The sequence below is a fragment of the Convolutriloba macropyga genome, chromosome 9 (assembly GCF_964194025.1).
Source record: "Convolutriloba macropyga chromosome 9, txConMacr16.3, whole genome shotgun sequence".
NCBI lineage: Eukaryota > Metazoa > Xenacoelomorpha > Acoela > Convolutidae > Convolutriloba > Convolutriloba macropyga.
In genome coordinates, this window is record NC_134476.1 from 27,844,295 (window position 1) to 27,865,192 (window position 20,898).

General features: G+C 38.2%; 2 protein-coding genes across 3 annotated transcripts in view; both read left to right on the top strand.

Annotated features, from left to right (window-relative positions):
* The window catches only part of LOC142345707 (uncharacterized), a 577,332-nt gene that overhangs the window by 177,145 nt on the left and 379,289 nt on the right, over nucleotides 1-20,898 (top strand). The gene's annotated exons all lie outside the window — the stretch shown is intronic.
* Nucleotides 20,016-20,750, top strand: LOC142346170 (uncharacterized). The gene has a single exon (XM_075398678.1). The coding sequence runs from the start codon at nucleotides 20,016-20,018 to the stop codon at nucleotides 20,748-20,750; it is 735 nt and encodes a 244-aa protein (XP_075254793.1).

A 20,898-nucleotide genomic window follows, 5' to 3' on the forward strand; every position in this document is an offset into this window, starting at 1 on the left:
TCAATGGAACTCACAGAAGTAGATGAAGGCGCAGTCTCATTTGCATTTGCTTCAAGACGGTAAATTGCGTCGAAGTGGAGTGCTGATTCTAAGGCCGCGTTAATGTCAGCCGGCTTGTTCTTTCTTAACTCTACCCTTACATGAATATTGTGAAGGCCATCAATGAAAGATTGAAGCACAATATGGTCTCTGATTGCCTGCGTGTCTTGGGGATAAGCCTTATTAGCTAGAAGTTTGAGCTCAGCTAAAAATTCACTTACTTTTTCGGACTCGCCTTGAATACGTTTTGCAAGGGATGACCGAAAAAATTCAGGAGGTTCCTGATATTGGCGCAAAAATTGCTTTTTAAGCTCTGAATAATCATTTTTTGTTGCGTCATCTAATGACTGATAAAATTCGATAGCACTGCCTCGTAAGCGCAAGGGAAAAATAGTATGACGCTTATCAATGTAAACCTGTTGACCAGCGCTGTCGTGTTGCGGAGTTCCATCACTATTGAATGCTTTTTTTAGCCAATTTTGTAACGAACTCAAGAGTTCGAATTGTGTTATATAGGCCTGAATATCACTTGTTCCGTTAAAAGGCTCCGGTAGAAGAAGTTTAGCTTCCAGAGCTGCGTCAGCCATTTGTTATTAATTACATGGAAATAAAAAATGCTGCACAAAGTTCCAACCTTGCGATTGGACCGGCAAGTCAGATATCGGTTGTTCAAAATTGTGGGGACCAGAAAAAGCTGGCCTCTAAGAGATAACAGAAAAGAACGCAGAGACTTTTTTTTACTTAGGATTTCAGGTCTCTCGTCTTAAGTTATGTATCGTTGAGGTTGCCGTAGCAGCCGCCGAAACCTCCCTTGCTAAGCCCCTTAGTCTTACTACGTGGGACCTACAAACACTGGGAATGTAGAAGCTGCGGAAGCAAGGAGCGTCTATTTTCCGATAAATCGGATAACGCTTGAGAAGCCTCTGAAATCAGTACCTATTTGTCAAAGCGTTCTAAAGTTAAAGGCAATTATTGCTCATCTAAGAAAAAGAACAACCGTTATCTGTCAAGCAGATCACAAAAACGACCGAATATTTGAGTTATTTTTCTCTTTTTTTTTTTTTGAAAAGAAGGTAAAGAAAAAGCAGATGTTCCTGAAAATTGCAGGATAGCTTATTTTGGAAAAAAAATCCCGAACCTGTCAACAATATAACAACCCGGTAGGTATTAAAAAAAACGAACGTTTGAATTGCGAATGCGGGATTCGAGATTGGGTTGTTTTAGTTTTTTTTGTTGAAATTAACAACTTCAATTTAATTGATCTTACCTTGTTTTCTGTGCTCTATCTTTTTCTTTGGAAAATCGACAAAGTAAGTTTTCAGAATATTGAATTAAACTGAATAGGTTATTTATAAAAGCTTGTTGAGAAAAAGCTCAACTAACTGGATTGTAAGCAGAAAAGTGTCAAGTGTCGTTTGGGCGAAGGAACATGGCCAACGGAACAAATTCTCAATTAGCTCTTGAAACACGCAAAAGCTAAATAAATTGCGTGCCAAATTGTGTTATCAATAATAAATACACTATGGTCCAGTGGCACGAAAGTAAAACAAAGCTTGAGCGGAAAGGCGCTATAAGATTAATAGATTAATAGCTGGAACATTATACTGCCTAAGGAATAATAATGGGGTAGGGCTGTTACAATACTATTACTTACTTGAGTGATAAGAAAGCACATCATTATAGGGACCGTTCGAGTAGTAAAAAAACAATGGGCTGAATGCTAAAATTATAAATTTGACACAGTGTAGGAGTATACTCGAGTCAGTAAGGGAAATTGGTGAGTGTTGAAATCGAATTCTATTTACGGTTTCATTTTGCCATCTATGAGAAACTTTATTTTACTACAAAGAAATTAACAATAATGCTCTTATGTATTATATAAGTGAAATCAGAACAATATGGGGTTAAGGAAATTAAGAGGTGATTATAAACCAATTTGGTAGTTAAAGTTCGATATCCGTAAATTTGCCGGTTCAACTATGACAACAGCCTGTACTGTTCATCTTAAAGCCGAGAAACAGCTGAAAAAACTTTGAAAAAGGACAGAACTCGCGGAAAAATATTAAACTATATGAGCTATATAAAAAAGTATATGAAAAAAGCTTTTACATTTAGCTGAGGGGGCTGCATAACATGAATTATCAACTGAGTTGGTAGAAATACTAAACAGGCTTCATACGGTGCTTTATATGTCTTTTTTCTATAAACGATCAGTCAACTATTTGATTCAATCGGAAAGCCAAGCTATCAAAACAATACTTCACATTAATGAGACTTCCTCACTATAACGACAGGTTTACCTCGAAATCTACTTTGACACAATCATAAACGCCTCCATTTGTGGTTTGCAACTTAACTATTCATAACTAGCATTACTCATGAACTGACCACGCTTCCCAAAATCTGGCTTTGAGTGTGGGACTACCCATGCTTATAGGTTTCTTCTTCGAGTTGTGTGTAAACTATTGTGTAGTTATTATTTTCATTTCAGAGAAAGAGAGAATGAGAGAGAAAGATATTTTGAAGTTGTCGCCCTGCTCTTGATAAAATCAACTCCAAAACGCCTCTGTCTCGGGCACTCTTCAAGTTTATCCAATTTGCCAGAGACAAATTGGGCAATTTTACCCGTATTTAGACCCGGATAACATGTACAAAAACTCTTTGTTTAACCCTGTGAACTGACACACACGTTTTGATTGGCTGAAAATTTTGACATGTTTGGCACAACTACGAGCATATGTGACCAGATATTTATGAAATTAAGGCAAATTACATAAAGGGCTTAGCGTGTAATTTAAAAGTTAGTATAGTTCAAACAATGTGCTCATAAATTATACCTTTTGGTTTTCACAAATTTACCGGATGTTACAAATATTACAAATATATTTCTAGTCCAACTCATTAGTAAGTTTTGGTTCGTTTTATCGAAAACAATTTTACCTTATGGCTTTAATCGGTGCCAATTAAATTTTGATTCATTTTTAGGTAACTTACTTTTTTTAAAAAAATATTTAATTATCTTTGCTTTAAGCCTGGTCGGTTCAGAATTTAGAAATTTCGCAACATTGAGCAAGCAAAATCAAGTCAATGTTGCAATAATTTTCCTAAAAAGAATACTTGAAAAAGTTTGGAATTTTCTAGAAAGTTCTATCGGACTCTAAAGGGCGCTATGAAGTTATTAATTTTGGTGGCAATTTTATTTTGTGAGTTTTCGTGATCTAAAATAGCATTCCTGCGTGCATTCTCAATAAAAGTTATCAAAATTATCGGGGAATATAGTTCAAAATGTTAAAGAAAGGAATTGAACTTCCTTTCTGTTTGTGGGGACAAATATAAATAGCTGGGTTATGGGGTATTAGTCAATATATCCGGCTCTGATTTGTTTTTTCAAACAATAAGCTGAGTTTTGAAGTTGAAAAGGGGGCCTGGTTAAAGTCATCGTGGCGTGAAAAGTTGTCTGGTACAAACGACCGGATAAATTTTGCTTAAAACCCACCCATATCCACGTTAAAATTAAAAAAAACTTTAGTAGTAAGTTTTGATTGCCCGAATATCAACAAAAATTTTTGTCCAAAAAACACAATGATATTTTCTTATGCAGTTTGTGGACAAAATGTCAAGCCGGGGTTTGTAAACTATGGATAAAAAAATTTTCTCAAGATTTTCGGGCTATCGAAATTTACTGCCGAAGTTTTCAATTTTAACTTTGACATGGGTAATATACAATAAACAAAAATCTATACTACAGTATGAAACAATTTTAAAATAAGTGTCTATAATTATTTTTGCTCAACTCTAGTATTGTAGGTTTTCGTTAAAAACAAGGCTAAATTATCGAAACAAATATCTCTATTTTACAACTACGCGTTATCAAATGCTCCTATAGTTATCCTCGAAAACTTTGTTAAGTGTCGATTAATATCATTTCCAATTTTGGTTTCACCGTGAAGCTGTTTCCTTAGCTTCTTAACCAGATGAGATGGGACAAGAAGCTGTTGAGTTATTTTTACTCCATATTATTATCGATTATTTGTGCATCGTGCGTTGTACAGTCACAACATCCCCAGGTGAACAGATTTCATTTTATAACAACTCCTCACCATTTTAATGGCGTCAACTAGCCTAAGTGTAGAACTCACTCAAATTAACTTTACACTGTTTGGTTGGATATGAGTCAAATTGTTGAACAACAAAAGTTAGGCAAAATTACAGATGTTTTCAACCGGCTTATCAAGTTAGTTTTTAAATGAATGCATAACTTCCTGCTGGTTATCCAGCCTCAAAAAAGTTCAAAGTTTGATAAATTTGAAAAATAAATAATTTTCCGTAAAATTTGCTATGAGTGCGTGGCACAAAAATAATAAGAAAAGCCATCAGTTATCTTCTATTATCAGAATATCGGATCATCTATTTTTCCATGAAAAACCAATGAAACCGGGTCATTGTACTGGACTTTTCATACGACTAAAAAGACAAAGTAAAAAAGACAGTTAAAGACAAAATTTTAAAAAACCAAATAAATTCTTCGAGAAGGTAGTGTCGAAGCCGTTAAAATCATAATCTATATCTTCAAGGATTTTAATATTATCAATTGTGCCTTATTTTTAAAGTCAATAATGTAATATACGAACTGTCATTAAAGTGATAATGTGACAAAACTAGAGAACGTGAAAAATGGGCAAATACCTAATTTTTTATTAAAAAACTGTGTGATCTAGTAATTTTAAAGACAGGAAAACATAACTTAAGGCGTAAAACCGCAATAAAGATTGAATTTGATTTCAATCGAAAGAATAAGCGTTCTTTCATTGCTGACAATAAGCTACAAGTTGACCAAATTAAGGAAAAAATAGAGGCAAAGTTCATTCAGTCATTATTTAATTAAAAACCAAATACTTTTAAAAGTCCAAAACAACCATAAGCTTTCAAGTAAACAACTAGATACAACAATGTGGAGCTATTTAGGAATCCAATTGGACCTATCATTATTGAGCTTTGGTTTGAAATGTGCTGTTATTTAATTAATATAGAAAAGATCAAATTTTTTATAAGAAAGACTGACTGATTTCAACCCGAATTATTATCGGACTATACCAGTCCAAGATTTGCCCAAAACTAGCCCTGCTAATTCTCTTTGTCTATTAGGAACGCTTATTTATTCAAATGTTCTAGATTTTGATATTTTGTTAGATAAAAACTCGAAAAAAGATAGTGCGTTTTTGATAATCAACGAATAAATTTAGCAAAAAACGGCAAAGTTTTAATTACAGAGCACTCTCAACAGAATTTGAAGTAGAAAAAGCCCCATTTTGAGTCCTAAAAGTTGTGTTAGTGGTGTTTGCGTCTGTACTTCCTGTAAATTTAATCAAACTGGACTAAAGAAACTTATTTCGTGCTGCTTTGATGAAAAGTCTTAATTTTGAAATATTTAGCCATATTTTTCGACAAAAAAGGTATTAAAAAATCCTAATATAAAGTATTTGGTCTTTACAAATGGAAATCAATAACACTTTTGAAAAAAATTTACAAATTTTGCCAAAATTGGCGAAGTTTTGGTCAAAAGTTCCGGAAAATGTGAATAAAATCTCACCAGAATTCACTCTATTTTCTCAATATTTAAACCTCGATAACTACCTGTAAAAAACGAAAATTGAAAACATTCTTTTTAATTCCATATACTACGCTGGACAGGCTTTCTAATGATACAAGTCTTAACTCTCTACGATGAGTATATCGATTGGCCAAATTTGACTGAACAAAATAAAACCATTTGTGTATATAGTTCCTTCCCCCCTCAAGAGGGGTCGGAACAAAAAGAGAAATTCTTGAAATAGACAACTTTCAGACGTCAAGTTTTCAATCTCATGCTAGCAATGGCTGTCAAAGATCAATGCTTTGAAGAAATATAATCAATATCCAAAAATTGTTGTATCCGTATTCGATAATTCATACGAGTATTGCGCTGTTTTGAAAACATTAGGTTTTGAAAACAACTATATCTTCGATCAATTGGATTTCTAAATAGCTGAATATACTCTATTAGATTTAATTTTCTTTTCAAAAAATTAACTGACAGAAGGATGCACGTTCCTCAAAAAAAATCAAACGTTAATATTTCTAGATTTTTTCAGAAATTTGGGAAAATGAAAGTTCTATAAAAAATTATTCCAACTAAGTTTAAAACCTTCAAATTTTGTACAGAAAACTGAAAGCCACTCTTTGAAAACTGTGAATTTTAAGGTAAAATGAATAATTAGTGTCGATATGTTTCCTTTTTTTCCAATTGAATATCTCTTATCAATATCAATTAGAACGCAAAATTTGACTTTAATGATTAACACAAAAAAGCCATGAATTTTTAACTTATTGAATCTTTTAATTTTTTAAAAATGGTTGATATTCTCTTGTCAAATCCCCCAAAGTTATAAAACCACCTACGAAAAGCATTAAAACCACTCTATTTTTAAATAGAATATTTAATTTGCGATAGTTGAAATAGAATAAGAAGAAAAAACTCTTACTCAATGAACACATTTAATCATCTATAATGAAAAGAATCAGTATTTTCTCTCCGAAACAAAATTCGTTCTTCATTTTTTCTACGATTAAGTACAAATATTGGCGCAAAAATTTTGTGTCTAACTCTTCAAACTAATGATTATTTGAAAAATATTTTGATGGTGTATAAAAATTGTCATTTTGATAATTTAGTGAAATTACTTCAAAGGCAAGTAAGGAAAACGCTCCGAAACATCGTACTATTATTATTCGATATGTATTCCTCAATACCAGCTTCAAAGGAATGTATTCTTAAAAAAATTGCTCATACAAATATAAACAAAACGTACTTTCTGGGTTAAAACGTATTTTCTAAATGGTCAATTAATTTTGATGGCAATAAGGATAAATTATTTGTAATTTTTCCGTACTTTCTGCTACTTACGTTTTGAAAAACGTCGAAAAAGAAAAGAAAGATAGCGATCTTCATGATTTGAACTTTTCATTTTAAAAACTTTCTAATGTCTAAAGTATAAAGCCCCGTTTTGATGTTTTTTTTTGTTTTTAAATATCTTTATAAAGTCTTGAACTTGTAATTAAGTTTTGTTTATACTGTTCAGATTTTAGTTTGAGTCAGCCCTAACGTCAGCCCATGTGACTACAGTCACCATTTGATGAAGGCTCTAAACACTTTTCGTTGTCAGTTTTATTCCCCTAGTTCTCAAGGAAAATCTTCATTGGGAATTTTGGCATAGTTTGATTCGTTTTCGCAGATTTGGTATTCGTCTTTGGAATTTTCTACGCTATTGTTGCACACATAATGTCGCAATTTTTTTTATAGGCTGATGTAATTTCAGTTGAATGAAAGTTATATTTTGAAAATTTGCCAATGGTTTTTAAAGCGACAGATATCAACAGTTTGCTGTATTATCTTTTTTTGTTGTTCTTAAAATATTTTTCATGAGGATTTGTTTTGCTCCGAATGTTTATCGTATTTACCCGCTGTCATCGCGAAAAAGGTGGGACTTAGGATAAAAACAGTTTCTTTCTACTAGGATTTCCCGTTGTTCTGTGAAATCCATTCACTGTAATATGAGTCGAATTTTTTTTCTCCAAATTTAGTTTGTGCTACATTTTTCAACTTTTTAAATTCGCAGTTGTGCATTTGAAGTAAATCATTCTTTTTGACAAAATTTATCGCTGAGTAACATATTTTTATATTGCTACTTTTGATTCTTGTGCCTCTGTGATCTTTTCAATTAACGTAGGAACACTAACTGGATATCCGGCAATTTTTCTAACAAATATTTTTTTCAAAAAATCCTGCGAGTGATGAAATTTGAAGCAAGGGGTTGACTTTGGAATTGAAAATCAGTCAGCTTCGAGTGGTATGACAATCGATTATAAACAATTTAATCAAATTCTATTTAACAAAATTTATCAAACATTTTCAGAGTAACAGAAATTTGTTCGCTACTAAGAGATAGTCATAGACGTTTATTCGTTGATTTACTTTTTTCCTCGAATCCATTAATGTTCCTCAGATATAGCACTCTTTACACGTCTTAGTACAGGACAAACAATGTCAGATATTAATCAAACGTCACTCTTTGGCATCATTTCCTCAAGTTTAACCAGTTGATTCCGTTACAGCTAGCCCAAAGCCATCCCGGACCTAACGCCAAGTCAATTTCAGTACTGGGCAAGTCTAAATCCAAGACTTATTTCAGTACTGATTCAGAACCATGATCAAGTCACTTTTTACACTTGGAAGTCTAAATCCAAGTCTGATTTTAGACTTGGCAAGTCTAATCCAAGTCTGATTTTAGACTTGACAAGTCTAAATCCAAGTCTGATTTTAGACTAGGTATTGCGATCATTAATATCATTACGAAATTGAAACCAATCAAGCTCACAAATATATTGTTTGTTAGAGCAGATAATAGGCTTACTCATTATAAAAGATCATCCAGATCGAATCACTTAATAAAAGGTTATTGACGATGGGCCATCGGGCATACCTCAGATTTTCGGGTGTCACAACGCCAGATCTTTAATAACTCCATCAGTTTTGGGTCAAATTAAACGGGACATAGCTCATTGAGACCGCTATTATCTAAGCGTTAAAACTATATATGGCACATTAAATTTGGATCACTGGTTGATGAGAAATTAGGTACTGAGCACCGTGTAATTTGACCATATTAATATTGCCGAAATGCCCATATTCCACCCAGTATGTCAACAAAATATACCAAGGTATGCCCATGCCTATGCCCATGGCATGCCTGGTATGGCCAGCATACACTGATACATTGCTAAACTAACAAGGGGCAGGATTGGCTCTTGTGCCAATCTGTACACCGGCACTGGCATTGTCATATGCCCATTTTTGTCCCCAATTTGACCCATATTTCGTGACATATTCCCACTATTATCAACCAGGTTTCCACAACTTTCTAAAACTGGGCCCCTGACAGCACGGGAACCCTCACAGTCTTCTTCATAACTTTTCCTCGATTCGAATACCCAGACATTTCAAGATCTGACATATATATATATATATATATATATATATATATATATATATATGTTGATTATCGGCTAAAATTCGGCTCCAAACGGCTGAAAAATGGCTGAAAACGGCCCAAAACACCTGAAATACCCTCAATAGACCCTCCCGGAGTGCTAATAAACACCCAATAAACAATTTGGTACGCCCCGGCATCATTTTCTAGCTCCCCGGGAAAGTGGCCCAAAAGTAATGCCAAAATCGTGGCACGTTGCGAAATTTTTTTGAATTCGACAATTTCACTAGAATTTTTTTAACAGTTGGTTTTGACTTGGGAATCAACTTCCAAGTGTTATCCAAGTCTTGGTTAAGACTTGGCAGACTTGTAAGAGTTGTATTTAGACTTGCCCAGTACTGGAAACCTAAATAAGACTTGGATTTAGACTTGCCTAGTACTGATATAGACTTGGAGTTCGGTCCGGGATCTATAAAACACAGTCAACAACAGATCTTAAAAAGTTCATTGGCCCACAGCAGTTTAATCTCTGTGGATTTCAAAGGCTGAAGCTCATTAATAACCAGGAATAGTAGAGATTGTGGTTGTTGTGATTAAATAAAAAAGACGATAATTTTCACTAGTTTCTATGATTTCTTTCAAAATGTTGTTTTCTAAATTGTTTTACAAAAAGACCTGAATGCTGAAAAGCGGGAAAAGAACATTATGTGCAAAAAACATATTGAAGCCTCTATGCTAACAATTAAGTATAATATAATTGTTTAGGTCAAGCAAAGAAAATTGTTGTTAACCAAATCTATTCTAACCAAATTAAATGAGCGGTCCGGATGTCTAGAACAGTCACTCATAATTTTTTGTGCAATTCGGTTCGTATAAGAGTAGTGCAGTAAACGGCTAGCTTGCAACTGCTGTCAGAAAATTTCTAATAGTGATAGATCTTTTGTGATAATTACAGGTAGTTTTGTATAAAATGATATAGTGTTAAAAGATGTAAAAGAAACACATTTATTCCCAAGTGGTTGTAACATTTTATTTGTTTTACCGGAACTGCCCAGGAGTGCACAGACAGCAAGTCAAAATGTATTAAATTCATGGAGCCAATTAGTATAATTTTTTTTTGGCTAGATCGACCAAGAGCCAACTATTCTCGCCAACTGATGGTTCAAAATGTCGAGAAGTTGCTACAACTGCAACATTAAAAACAGATGTCAAAAAGTTTTTGATCTCAATCGTCAAAAACATCAGAGCAATTGCTGATCCGTTTAAACTAAATAGGCAAGTAGCCTCATACTTAAAAAGTTACATGGTTAATTTACTTCAACAAGGTTTAGGCAAACTGTTATTTTACTCAACTTACGGCGAGGCAATGGTATTATTCACATTAACTTTACCTTAAAATGAGTTAAAAAAGTTTTAAAAAAGTTAATGTTAAAATTACCTCAATTCAACCTTTATTGATTTATGGCACCGTTATGTTAACTTTTTCTATTATGTGCTTTACTATTGCAATATAATTGTGTATCTCTTAATTTTTAAGTTACATAGGGATATTTGAAGATACAGATATACATGGTGTTTCTGCATTGGTCCTTGCAGAAATTTCTTTTCAACGCCCAGTCGCAAAATGGAATAACTTTAAATTCTTAAGATATGACAAAGTTGCGCCATAGACTACTGTTGTGAATACAAATAAATGTAAGCGAGAAATGTAAGCGAGAATTGTATGCAGCGACAAAAGTAAGTGAGTATATTTAAATTGTATGCGTAACAAAACAAGTAACCATAGCACAGTTAGTATAGCACTGTACTCTCAATCTAAGGACCGGTGGTTCGAGCCCCCACCATGTCGAACCTTACGAAGCAAAATCCGTATTCTAATACATGTGCCTTGAGCAACGAACCGTTTGAGAGCGGGTTTAAGCTAAACTAGCCCTATTTAGACTAAGATGACTTAGATATAAAATTATTAGACTAACAACACGCATTGAATGGTTTAATTGTAAGGCCAAAGCAAGGCCAAATTACGTCACACATGAGCTGAATTGACCTTTATTGGTTCACAAAAGATTAACAAGTCTTGTCTAGCCTTTTTGCCGCCAGTGTTACTTTAGATGTCCTATGTGTACGTTCGAAGAGGAGTGTTATGTGTGATCGAATAAGATCTTATCGTTGAAAATACGTATTGTTATCTTGAATAAAGGTTGTTCTTTTACCGTTTTTCTGTAGTTCGAGTCTTAGACGTTATCTAGCTCAAATATTTTGGTCCACCGAGTGAAAGTAATCGGGTTAAGGATTACATCGTCCGCTTTACGTCAACTTCTGGCGCACAGAGGCTGGGTCAGTGACCGCTATCGGAACTTTTAAGACACAGAGGCTGGGTCAGTGACTACTACTGGAACTTTTGGCGCACAGAGGCTGGGTCAGTGACTACCATTGGAACTTTTGGCGCACAGAGGCTGGGTCAGTGACTACTATTGGAACTTTTGGCGCACAGAGGCTCGTTCAGTGACTACTATTGGAAATTTTGGCGCACAGAGGCTGGGTCAGTGACTACTATTGGAACTTCTGGTGCACAGAGGCTGGGTCAGTGACTACTATTGGTACTTCTGGCGCACAGAGGCTGGGTCAGTGACTACCACTGGAACTTCTGGCACACAGAGGCTGGGTCGGTGACTACTATTGGCACTTCTGGCGCAGACAGGCTGGGTCAGTGACTACTATTGGAACTTCTGGTGCACAGCGGCTGGGTCAGTGATTACTATTGGAACTTCTGGCACACAGAGGCTGCGTCAGTGACTACTATTGGAACTTTTGGCGCACAGAGGCTGGGTCAGTGACTACTATTGGTACTTCTGGCGCACAGAGGCTGGGTCAGTGACTACCACTGGAACTTCTGGCACACAGAGGCTGGGTCGGTGACTACTATTGGCACTTCTGGCGCAGACAGGCTGGGTCAGTGACTACTATTGGAACTTCTGGTGCACAGAGCCCGGTTGAGTGACTGCTATTGGTCTTGTGGCGAACAGAGGCTAGGTCAGTGACAGTTTTTGGTCTTCTGGCACACAGAGGATTGGTCATTCGTTTAGACAGTGTCATCTGGGGCAGGGAAGTGTGGAAAAAGTGTAAGACAAAACTTTAGTCTTCAAAGTAAACTCTATCTCTATTTGGTGCTTCTTATATTCACAGTGGCGGCAGACCTCAACTTAGACACAAGTAACTGAAAACATTTTTGAGTGCTCAATTAGCCGAATAACTTGGGTGCTCAATTAGCCGAATAACTTTGGGTACTCAATTAGCCGAATAACTTTGGGTGCTCAATTAGCCGAATAACTTGGGTGCTCAATTAGCCGAATAACTTTGGGTGCTCAATTAGCCGAATAACTTGGGTGCTCAATTAGCCGAATAACTTTGGGTGCTCAATTAGCCGAATAACTTTGGGTGCTCAATTAGCCGAATAACTTTGGGTGCTCAATTAGCCGAATAACTTGGGTGCTCAATTAGCCGAATAACTTTGGGTGCTCAATTAGCCGAATAACTTTGGGTGCTCAATTAGCCGAAAAACTTTGGGTGCTCAATTAGCCGAATAACTTGGGTGCTCAATTAGCCGAATAACTTTGGGTGCTCAATTAGCCGAATAACTTGGGTGCTCAATTAGCCGAATAACTTTGGGTGCTCAATTAGCCGAATAACTTTGGGTGCTCAATTAGCCGAATATCTTGGGTGTTCAATTAGCCGAGAAAATTCCTAGTGTTCAGTTAGCCGAAAATTTTTCGAGTGTTCAATTAGCCGAAAAATTTTCTAGTGTTCATTTAGCCGAAAAATTTCCTAGTGTTCAATTAGCCGAAAAATTTTCGAGTGTTCAATTAGCCGAAAAATTTCCTAGTGTTCATTTAGCCGAAAAATTTCTAGTGTTCAATTAGCCGAAAATTTTTCAAGTGTTCATTTAGCCGAAAAATTTCCTAGTGTTCAATTAGCCGAAAATTTCCCTAGTGTTCAATTAGCCGAAAAATTTCCTAGTGTTCAATTAGCCGAAAGTTTTCCCAGTGTTCAATTAGCCGAAAAATTTCCTAGTGTTCAATTAGCCGAAAATTTTTCGAATGTTCATTTAGCCGAAAATTTCCTGGTGTTCAATTAGCCGAAAAATTTCCTAGTGTTCAATTAGCCGAAAATTTTTCGGGTGTTCATTTAGCCGAAACATTTCCTAGAGTTCAATTAGCCCGAAAGTTTTCGAGTGTTCAATTAGCGTAAAAATCTTTGTGTGTCCATAAGGCCGAAAATTTCCTAGTGATTACTTAACCGAAAACAAAGTGATCATCAATAACTTTGTATGACGGCGAAAATAAAAGCAAATGCTGTTTATTGTTGGTGCTAGCTCCCTTAGTCGAACAATAAGCAAATTGCGTGAACCTCAGTATTCTCGTCACGTAAAATCCTCCATAGCTGAGCCTGGGTTGAGCTTCAAAGCTTTCAAGCAAAGGAAAACTGTGCAGTATAAATTAAGTGTTCAGTACCCACACGCAGACAAAGTTATCATTTGGCACGACGCCATAAATAATAGTTTAACGCCTCATCACAACAACAATCATAACCCATTATCCGCAAAAGAGTTAGTTGAGGAGCTTAATCTTGTTCAGAACAAAACAAGTGCAGTAGTCTACTGCCCCCGGCAAGGAGCTCCTGATATCTTTGCAGCACTTAAACAGACAGATTTTGTTGTAGTCCACGTTTTAAAAGATTTGCTTTCAAAACGCAAAGCAAAGGACCCGGCTGTTGTTAACGACTGCACCCAATTGCATCCACCTTTCTCCTGTGAGATCAAGTCCCTAACAATTGTAAGGTTCTATAGCTTCGACCTTAATTGTCTTATTAAGAAAACGCGTCCGAAGAGACTGAACCAGCGACGTCGAAAAGCTCGCGCTAACAGGGCTGCTGCTCTCTTGGAGGATTCCGCTCTCGAGCCGTGGCTTGCTTAAGTGCAAGGCTATAGCTTGGCAGTGGTTTCCTCCTGGCTAGTGACGGTGCTGTTAAATTGAGCTCGTCGGCCTTCCCCGTTAATATTAAAACTTTATCTCACGAACGAAACACATCGATTACGTCCCTGATTGCTTAGATAAACCATTAACTCTTTAATTGTATTCCCATAACTTAATATTGTAATCTAAAATTGTTGAGTGCATAAAAATTCATTCTAATTGAAGTTCAATTTTTACAACTGTTCTAAGTATGGAAGCCCAAGTAACAAAATTGATTGAAGCAAGATCTAAGGCCGAACTAAACGTAAACGAAGTTTACAGAGGCATAGATGAAGCCATTGAAGGCGCTGCACGAAAAGCACGAGTCGAAACCATGGTAGGCAAGGCCAAAGACTTTTTGTCTACAGCAATGTCCAAAAATGACCAGTTAATAAAGTTAGCCGCCCGACACCCTAACAAAGCACACATCACCGAGGACCTGGAACTCTGGTTGAAGGAGGCAAGCGAAACACATGATAAGTATGTGATAAGGGCGCGCCAATACATCGAGTCACTCACAGAACCTCAAAGTACCAGCAAAATTCAGAGGAAAACGTCGAGTAGAGGTACAAAGACGAATTCGATGGCATCAAGTCAAAAACGCCTAATAGCAAAACTCAAGCGAGAAGAGATAGAAAGAGAAAACGAAAATAAGTTAAAACTGGCTCAACAAAAGCATCAACTAGAGCTGAACACAATCAGCGAAGAAAACAGAAAAAGGCTTTTTGAAGCCAAAGTGAACGAGCTCGAGGCGATGGAGTCCTCGGATGAAAGCCTAGGTAACGAGTTTGACGATCAACTGACGTCAAACCATATCGATACAGTTGAACGTGTAACTGATTGGGTAAACAATGCCAACCCCAATAACACAATGCCTGCTGCGATCGAAACAATGCCTTCAGAAGTACCACGAAACTCAGGAGCTGCTAATCCAGGAATTGCTGCTCCGCAGATGGAGATCAATCCACTACTTGGTAGATCACGAGATCATGTACCAGTTGAAAATTTGCAACGTAATGACGCGCAGATAGGTCCATCCCTAACAGACATTACTCAAGTCCCGCAAGCCTCATTAGGAGGTTTCCACGATCAATCACTATTTGCTAACACTAATAGCAGCTTCACCCGAACACCCAGAGGGGTATCGTTCTTTCTTTCTTTGGGAAATAATGATGCGCAGCTACCTGATGAAAATCTGCAAACAGATAGTCAGAACATTCAAGTGGCTGTTAACTTATTGGACAATGTCGTTAGACCTAATCATCTATTTTCCCAGGATGAAGCGTTGAATCTGACGTCAAATGATGCCAATCACAATAACTCTGAACCACAGCAGACCCAAGCAGCGAACGTAAACAACAGTATGATGCTAAGTACACACACAAACCTTCCAATTTTTGTGAATCAGAGCACAAACAATCAAAACGTCGTTGCTAATACAAACAACACGAATGTTGTCTTAAGCCAACTGTTCACTCAGAATCAAAATGCAAACGTTCAGAATAGACATAACCCACTTCCGAACCATCGTCAAAATTATTATCCAATGGCAAGCCACCTCTTACCGAATTTAACTCTTTGGCATATGCCAACTTTAGATACTGTAGCCCAATCAGTTTCCCAAGTGAACGCACAACAAATGGCAAACTCAAGTATGAGCCAACCTGTGGTATCGTTTTCGAGTGGTGGTACAACTTTTTATCATCAAAACCCCTTCTCAACAGCTACCGTGGTAAATCAGCCAAATAAACCAGTGTCAGCACCTTTGCATCAACCTGCAGCTCCAACGCTTCCTTATCAACAACCCACGATGCCCATATACCCGTCAAGCGCTTTCACGCCTCTCCCCGCAGCAAAAATATCTCAAACAAATCAGTCATTCAATGTGAAAGACTTGGCCGACGCTATAACTTCTAGTCATCTCAATCCCTTGCCTAAATGGAACCTTTCCAATTACAATGGAGACCCACTTTTGTGGCACGAATGGATAGGACAATTCAGAAGTGCAATAGATACCCAGAATCTCTCAGATGCTGCCAAGTTGACCTATCTGAAAGGACTTTTAACTGGAAAAGCGAAGAAATCCATAGAACAGTTCGCGTGTTCAGGAGCTCTATACAATGACGCAATGAAAGTGTTGGAAAGAAAATTCGGCCAACCACACGCCATTGTTGGTGCTCATCTGGATAAGTTGAACAACTACCCCCCACTAAAGATGCATAACTCCGAAAACATTATTGCCTATGCGTCCGTAATTTCTAGTCTGGTTGGCGTGTTTCGTTCATTATCGTATGAGGCCGATCTTCAAAGTTCGTCTTTAGTAAATCAAGCCGTGGATAAGCTACCGCCAAATCTTAAAAAATCTTGGTGCTCACGCATTGTGAGGAACCAATGGGACCGTCCAACGTTGCTGGATTTCAATGATTGGCTGCAAACGAAATCTGACACTCATGACCGCATGAAAACAGCCAAGTTTAAAACGAAACCTGAAGAGCCGTTTTTTCCGTCGAAAACAAAAACTACATCAAAGGTTTTTGCATCTAGTTCAAAAATAACTGACGCGAAAACAAAAACCCAAACTCCAAGACCTATTAAGGATGAACCTTGCCCTCATTGTAAGGCTAACCATCCTTTGTGGCGATGTCCAAAATTTACAAGTGAGAACCCAACTTAAAGATTAAGAATTGTCGCTGAGAATAGGCTCTGCTTCTCTTGCTTGAAAGGGTCACATCAGTTTAGAAATTGCCCCAACCCCAGAAAACGTAAACATTCTGGTTGCACTAGTTCACACAATTCATTGCTACACGGAGCTGATCGTATCTTCCCTAAAAACAATCTTAAGAAAGGAATTAAAGCTAACAATGCTCCAACTACACAGCCGTCCTCATCAGCAACAATTGGTGGTAAGAATGAACTACCGATTCAGAGTAGCTCGTCCTCTTTTCCCTCAGTATCGGACGTGAAAGGTCTTCTGCAAGTGAAACAGGTTGAATTAATTAGCCCCACTGATGTGAAAACAAAAGTTTTTGCGCTATGTGATCCCGCATGTAGTCATTCATGGATTTCAAGTGCTGCAGCTGAACGTCTTAAGCTTAAGGGTAAAAGTCTCAAATTAACGGTTTGCGGGATAAACACTCAGCAAACAATTGATACACTTGTGACAGATTTCACCGTAAAACCTATAGCAGTAAACACTTGTGAAAGTTTCCAGGTTAGTCCATATATTAGGGAGAACTTAAACATTGGTTCTGATATAGTGGACGTCCCCCATTTGCAAGAAACCTACCCGTACTTGAGTGTTCTGGATCCCGTTCGGTATAGCTATTCGAATATCGAAATGATTCTAGGCCAGGACGTGTACCACGCCATCCGCCCGATTGAGTATTTTGAAAGCGAATCAAAATGCGCCCCCGTTGCCGTCCGTCTACCAATAGGATGGGTGTTGAGTGGTCCACTGCCTTCAAGCTCTAGTTTCGTTTCGTCCTGCTTCAAAGCTATTGTTGAGCCAGAACAAGATTTAGTAGAACAGTTAAGAACCTGGTACGAATTGGAGTCTTACGGTGCAATGAAAGAAGTTTATCCAAGGTCATCAGCAGACCGCAGAGCAGTCGAAATCTTAAAGAAAACCACGACGCACGACGGTCAAAGATATCAAGTTGGAATGCTTTGGGCTAATGACGACCTCGACTTACCAAACAACTATTACTCAGCGCTCGTGCAGCTAAAGTCCCTCGAGAAAAGGCTTTCTAAGGACGAAGAACTTCGGTCTAAATATTCAAAGAACATAAATGAGAAAGGCTACGTTTTTCGAGTAGAAAACCCAAAAGATCCCAGTCAGCGATCCAGACGTGAGTGGTACTTACCACACCACCCTGTAATAAATCCAAATAAACCTGGAAAAATTAGAAGGGTATTAAATGGTGCCGCAAAATTCCACGGAACTTCTTTAAATAGATCGTTACTGACAGGCCCTGACCTACTTCAGCGTCTCATTCATACTCTCATCCGTTTTAGGCAGCATAAGTATGCCGTCTCCGCCGATATTGAGGGTATGTTCCTTCAAGTGGGCGTCCCACTCGCCGACCAGCCCTGCCTCAGATTTTTGTGGCGGGAGGACCCATCATCAGAAGTGATGGTATACCAATACAGCCGACATATATTCGTTGCGAAGGATTCGCCAACTTGCGCGAACTTTGCGCTTCAGAAAACAGCAAAAGACAACATTCGTAAGTTCCCCGATGCTGCGCAAGCTGTATTAGATAAATTCTATATGGACGACTATTTGGATTCTCTAGAAGCACCACACGAAGCACTAAGTAGGCCCAAGAAGTTAGTTGAGTTATTGAAGTTAGGAGGATTCAAGCTAACAAAATTTATAAGTAACACGCCGCACTTATTGGATGAAATCGAAAACAATGATCATTTATGCCAACCTAAAGTGATCTTAGTTTCTGATGAAGAAGCTTCTTCACATGTTCTGGGTCTAAAATGGGACCATCGAAAGGATACCTTAGTCGTTAGTCGAGGCACGCAGTGCGACGAAAGCAGAAAGTCACGCAACGCTTAGTCCTCAGCTTAGTAGCAAAAGTCTTCGACCCCATTGGGTTGGTCGCGCCATCCACGGTTACTGCTCGACTATTGTTGAAGGACATTTGGAAACTGAGTGGCCAAAACTGGGACAACACCCTGCCCATTGAAATGATGAATAGGTTCAAAGTCTGGAGTTCAGATCTGCCTAAATGATGCAATTTAACTATCCCTAGAAGTTTCTTCTCCGGGGTTTTCGATCAGTTGGAGCTCCACGTTTTCGGAGACAGCTCTCAGGATGTTTTTAGCTCAGTTGCCTTCCTCAGGGCCAGAGTAAAATCAGGAAGTATTGGACGCACCGAAATTGCGTTTGTTCTAGGGAAAGCGAGGGTTGCCCCCATGAAGTGCTTTACAGTTCCTAAACTAGAGTTACAGGCCGCCCTCTTGGCGACACGATTGAAAGTTGACATAATTAAAGCCCTAACAATTCCTTTGAGCAGAGTCTTTATGTGGACTGATAGTACCACTGTCCTGCAGTGGCTGGGTTCACTGACAAGCATCCTATATTTGTTGCTAACAGAGTTTCTGAAATTCTAGAGTCAACAACTGTTGATCAATGGTTCCATGTGCCAACTGCAGACAACCCAGCAGATGCTGGAACAAGAGGCATGTCAGCTGAAAACTTAAGAACAAGCAGTTGGTTAACAGTGCCAAGCTTTTTGTTTACTTCTCACTTCCCTTTTCAACCCAGCACAAGCATCAGAGATAGCCTTCAAACAAAACCATCCTTGCACAATTCACAAAAGGCTGTAACTGAGCCACAAATGGCGTTTGCCATACAATGCACAAATGGCGTGGCAATACAATGCAACCTGAGAAAATATTTGACTTTGATAGGTACAGTTCTTTCAACAAACTAGTTCGAATTACAGCCTATCTCCTCCGTATACTCCCCAAACATGCTTCATATCGTACACCAGACCGCAATATTTGCAATCCTGATGAACTTCGAGTAGCTGAGGCTAAGCTTCAGTTTCTCATACAGTTGGAATCATTCCCAGTTGAACAAAAACTTCTCTTTGATGGTAAACAAATTAACAAGAAGAGTCGCATCGCACCATTCTCGCCCTTCATTGGCCCAAATGCCTTGATTAGATGAACCGGCCGATTGAAACGTTTGGTCGAGGCGGACTATGACCTCAAACACACCATTATTTTAGATAGCCGTCATCCTGCAGTAAAATTGTTTCTTTTGAAGGCACACATAGAAAACCACGACGAAGGTGTTGAATTCTTACGAGCTTTCATCCAGCGCCGTTTTGCTATCATCAGGCTTCGTCCCGCTTTGAGGTCAATCAAGCACAAATGTATCTTGTGTCGTAAGCGTAGTGCAGACACAGTGAAGCCAATGATGGCGGATCTACCAGTCGAGCGTCTGTCCTATGGTAACCCACCTTTCTCCAACTCAGGGATAGACTACTTCGGACCGTTCTATGTCGCCGTCAAGCGTTCAACTGAGAAGCGCTGGGTGTTCCTTTTTCACGTGCTTACAACTCGAGCGCTCCACATTGAAGTCGTAATTTCTATGGATACCAGCTCTTGTGTTATGGGCATAGAAAGATTCATCGCACGAAGAGGGACACCGCAAGTTCTATGGTCAGACAATGGAACAAACTTTACTGGTGCGGAGAAAGAGTTGTCAGCTTGCTTTAAAGCTTTGAACCAACGTGCGATTGCAAGCAAAATGTCACAGAAAGGTATTAAGTGGCACTTTAACCCTCCATCTTCCCCCCATCATGGTGGTTCGTGGGAACGCATGGTACGGAGTGTCAAACGGACATTCTACGCTGTACTCGGTAACCGCCGATTGACTGACGAGGTGCTCCAAACAACATTCTGTCTAGTTGAAATGACGCTCAACAACCGGCCGCTCACTTCTGTAAGCAATGATCCATCAGAAATGAACGCAATTACTCCAAATCATTTTCTTCTCGGTTTCCGTCCTAGTATGCTCCCTTCATTAGTTGAAAGTGACGATTTTGATCACAGAAAGCGTTACATCCGGGCGCAATCGTATGCCGACTCAATTTGGAAACGATGGTTGGATGAGTACGTACCGGCTTTGAATCGTCGCAGTAAATGGTAAAAATCCGCTTCAGATGAGCTAAAAACAGGAGATCTGGTATGGCTCACCAAACACTCATCTCCCCGAGGCCATTTTCCTCTAGGACGTATCGAAAAACTTCGCTTTGGTGACGACGGCTTTGCCCGTTCCGCCGAAATAAGAACTAAGT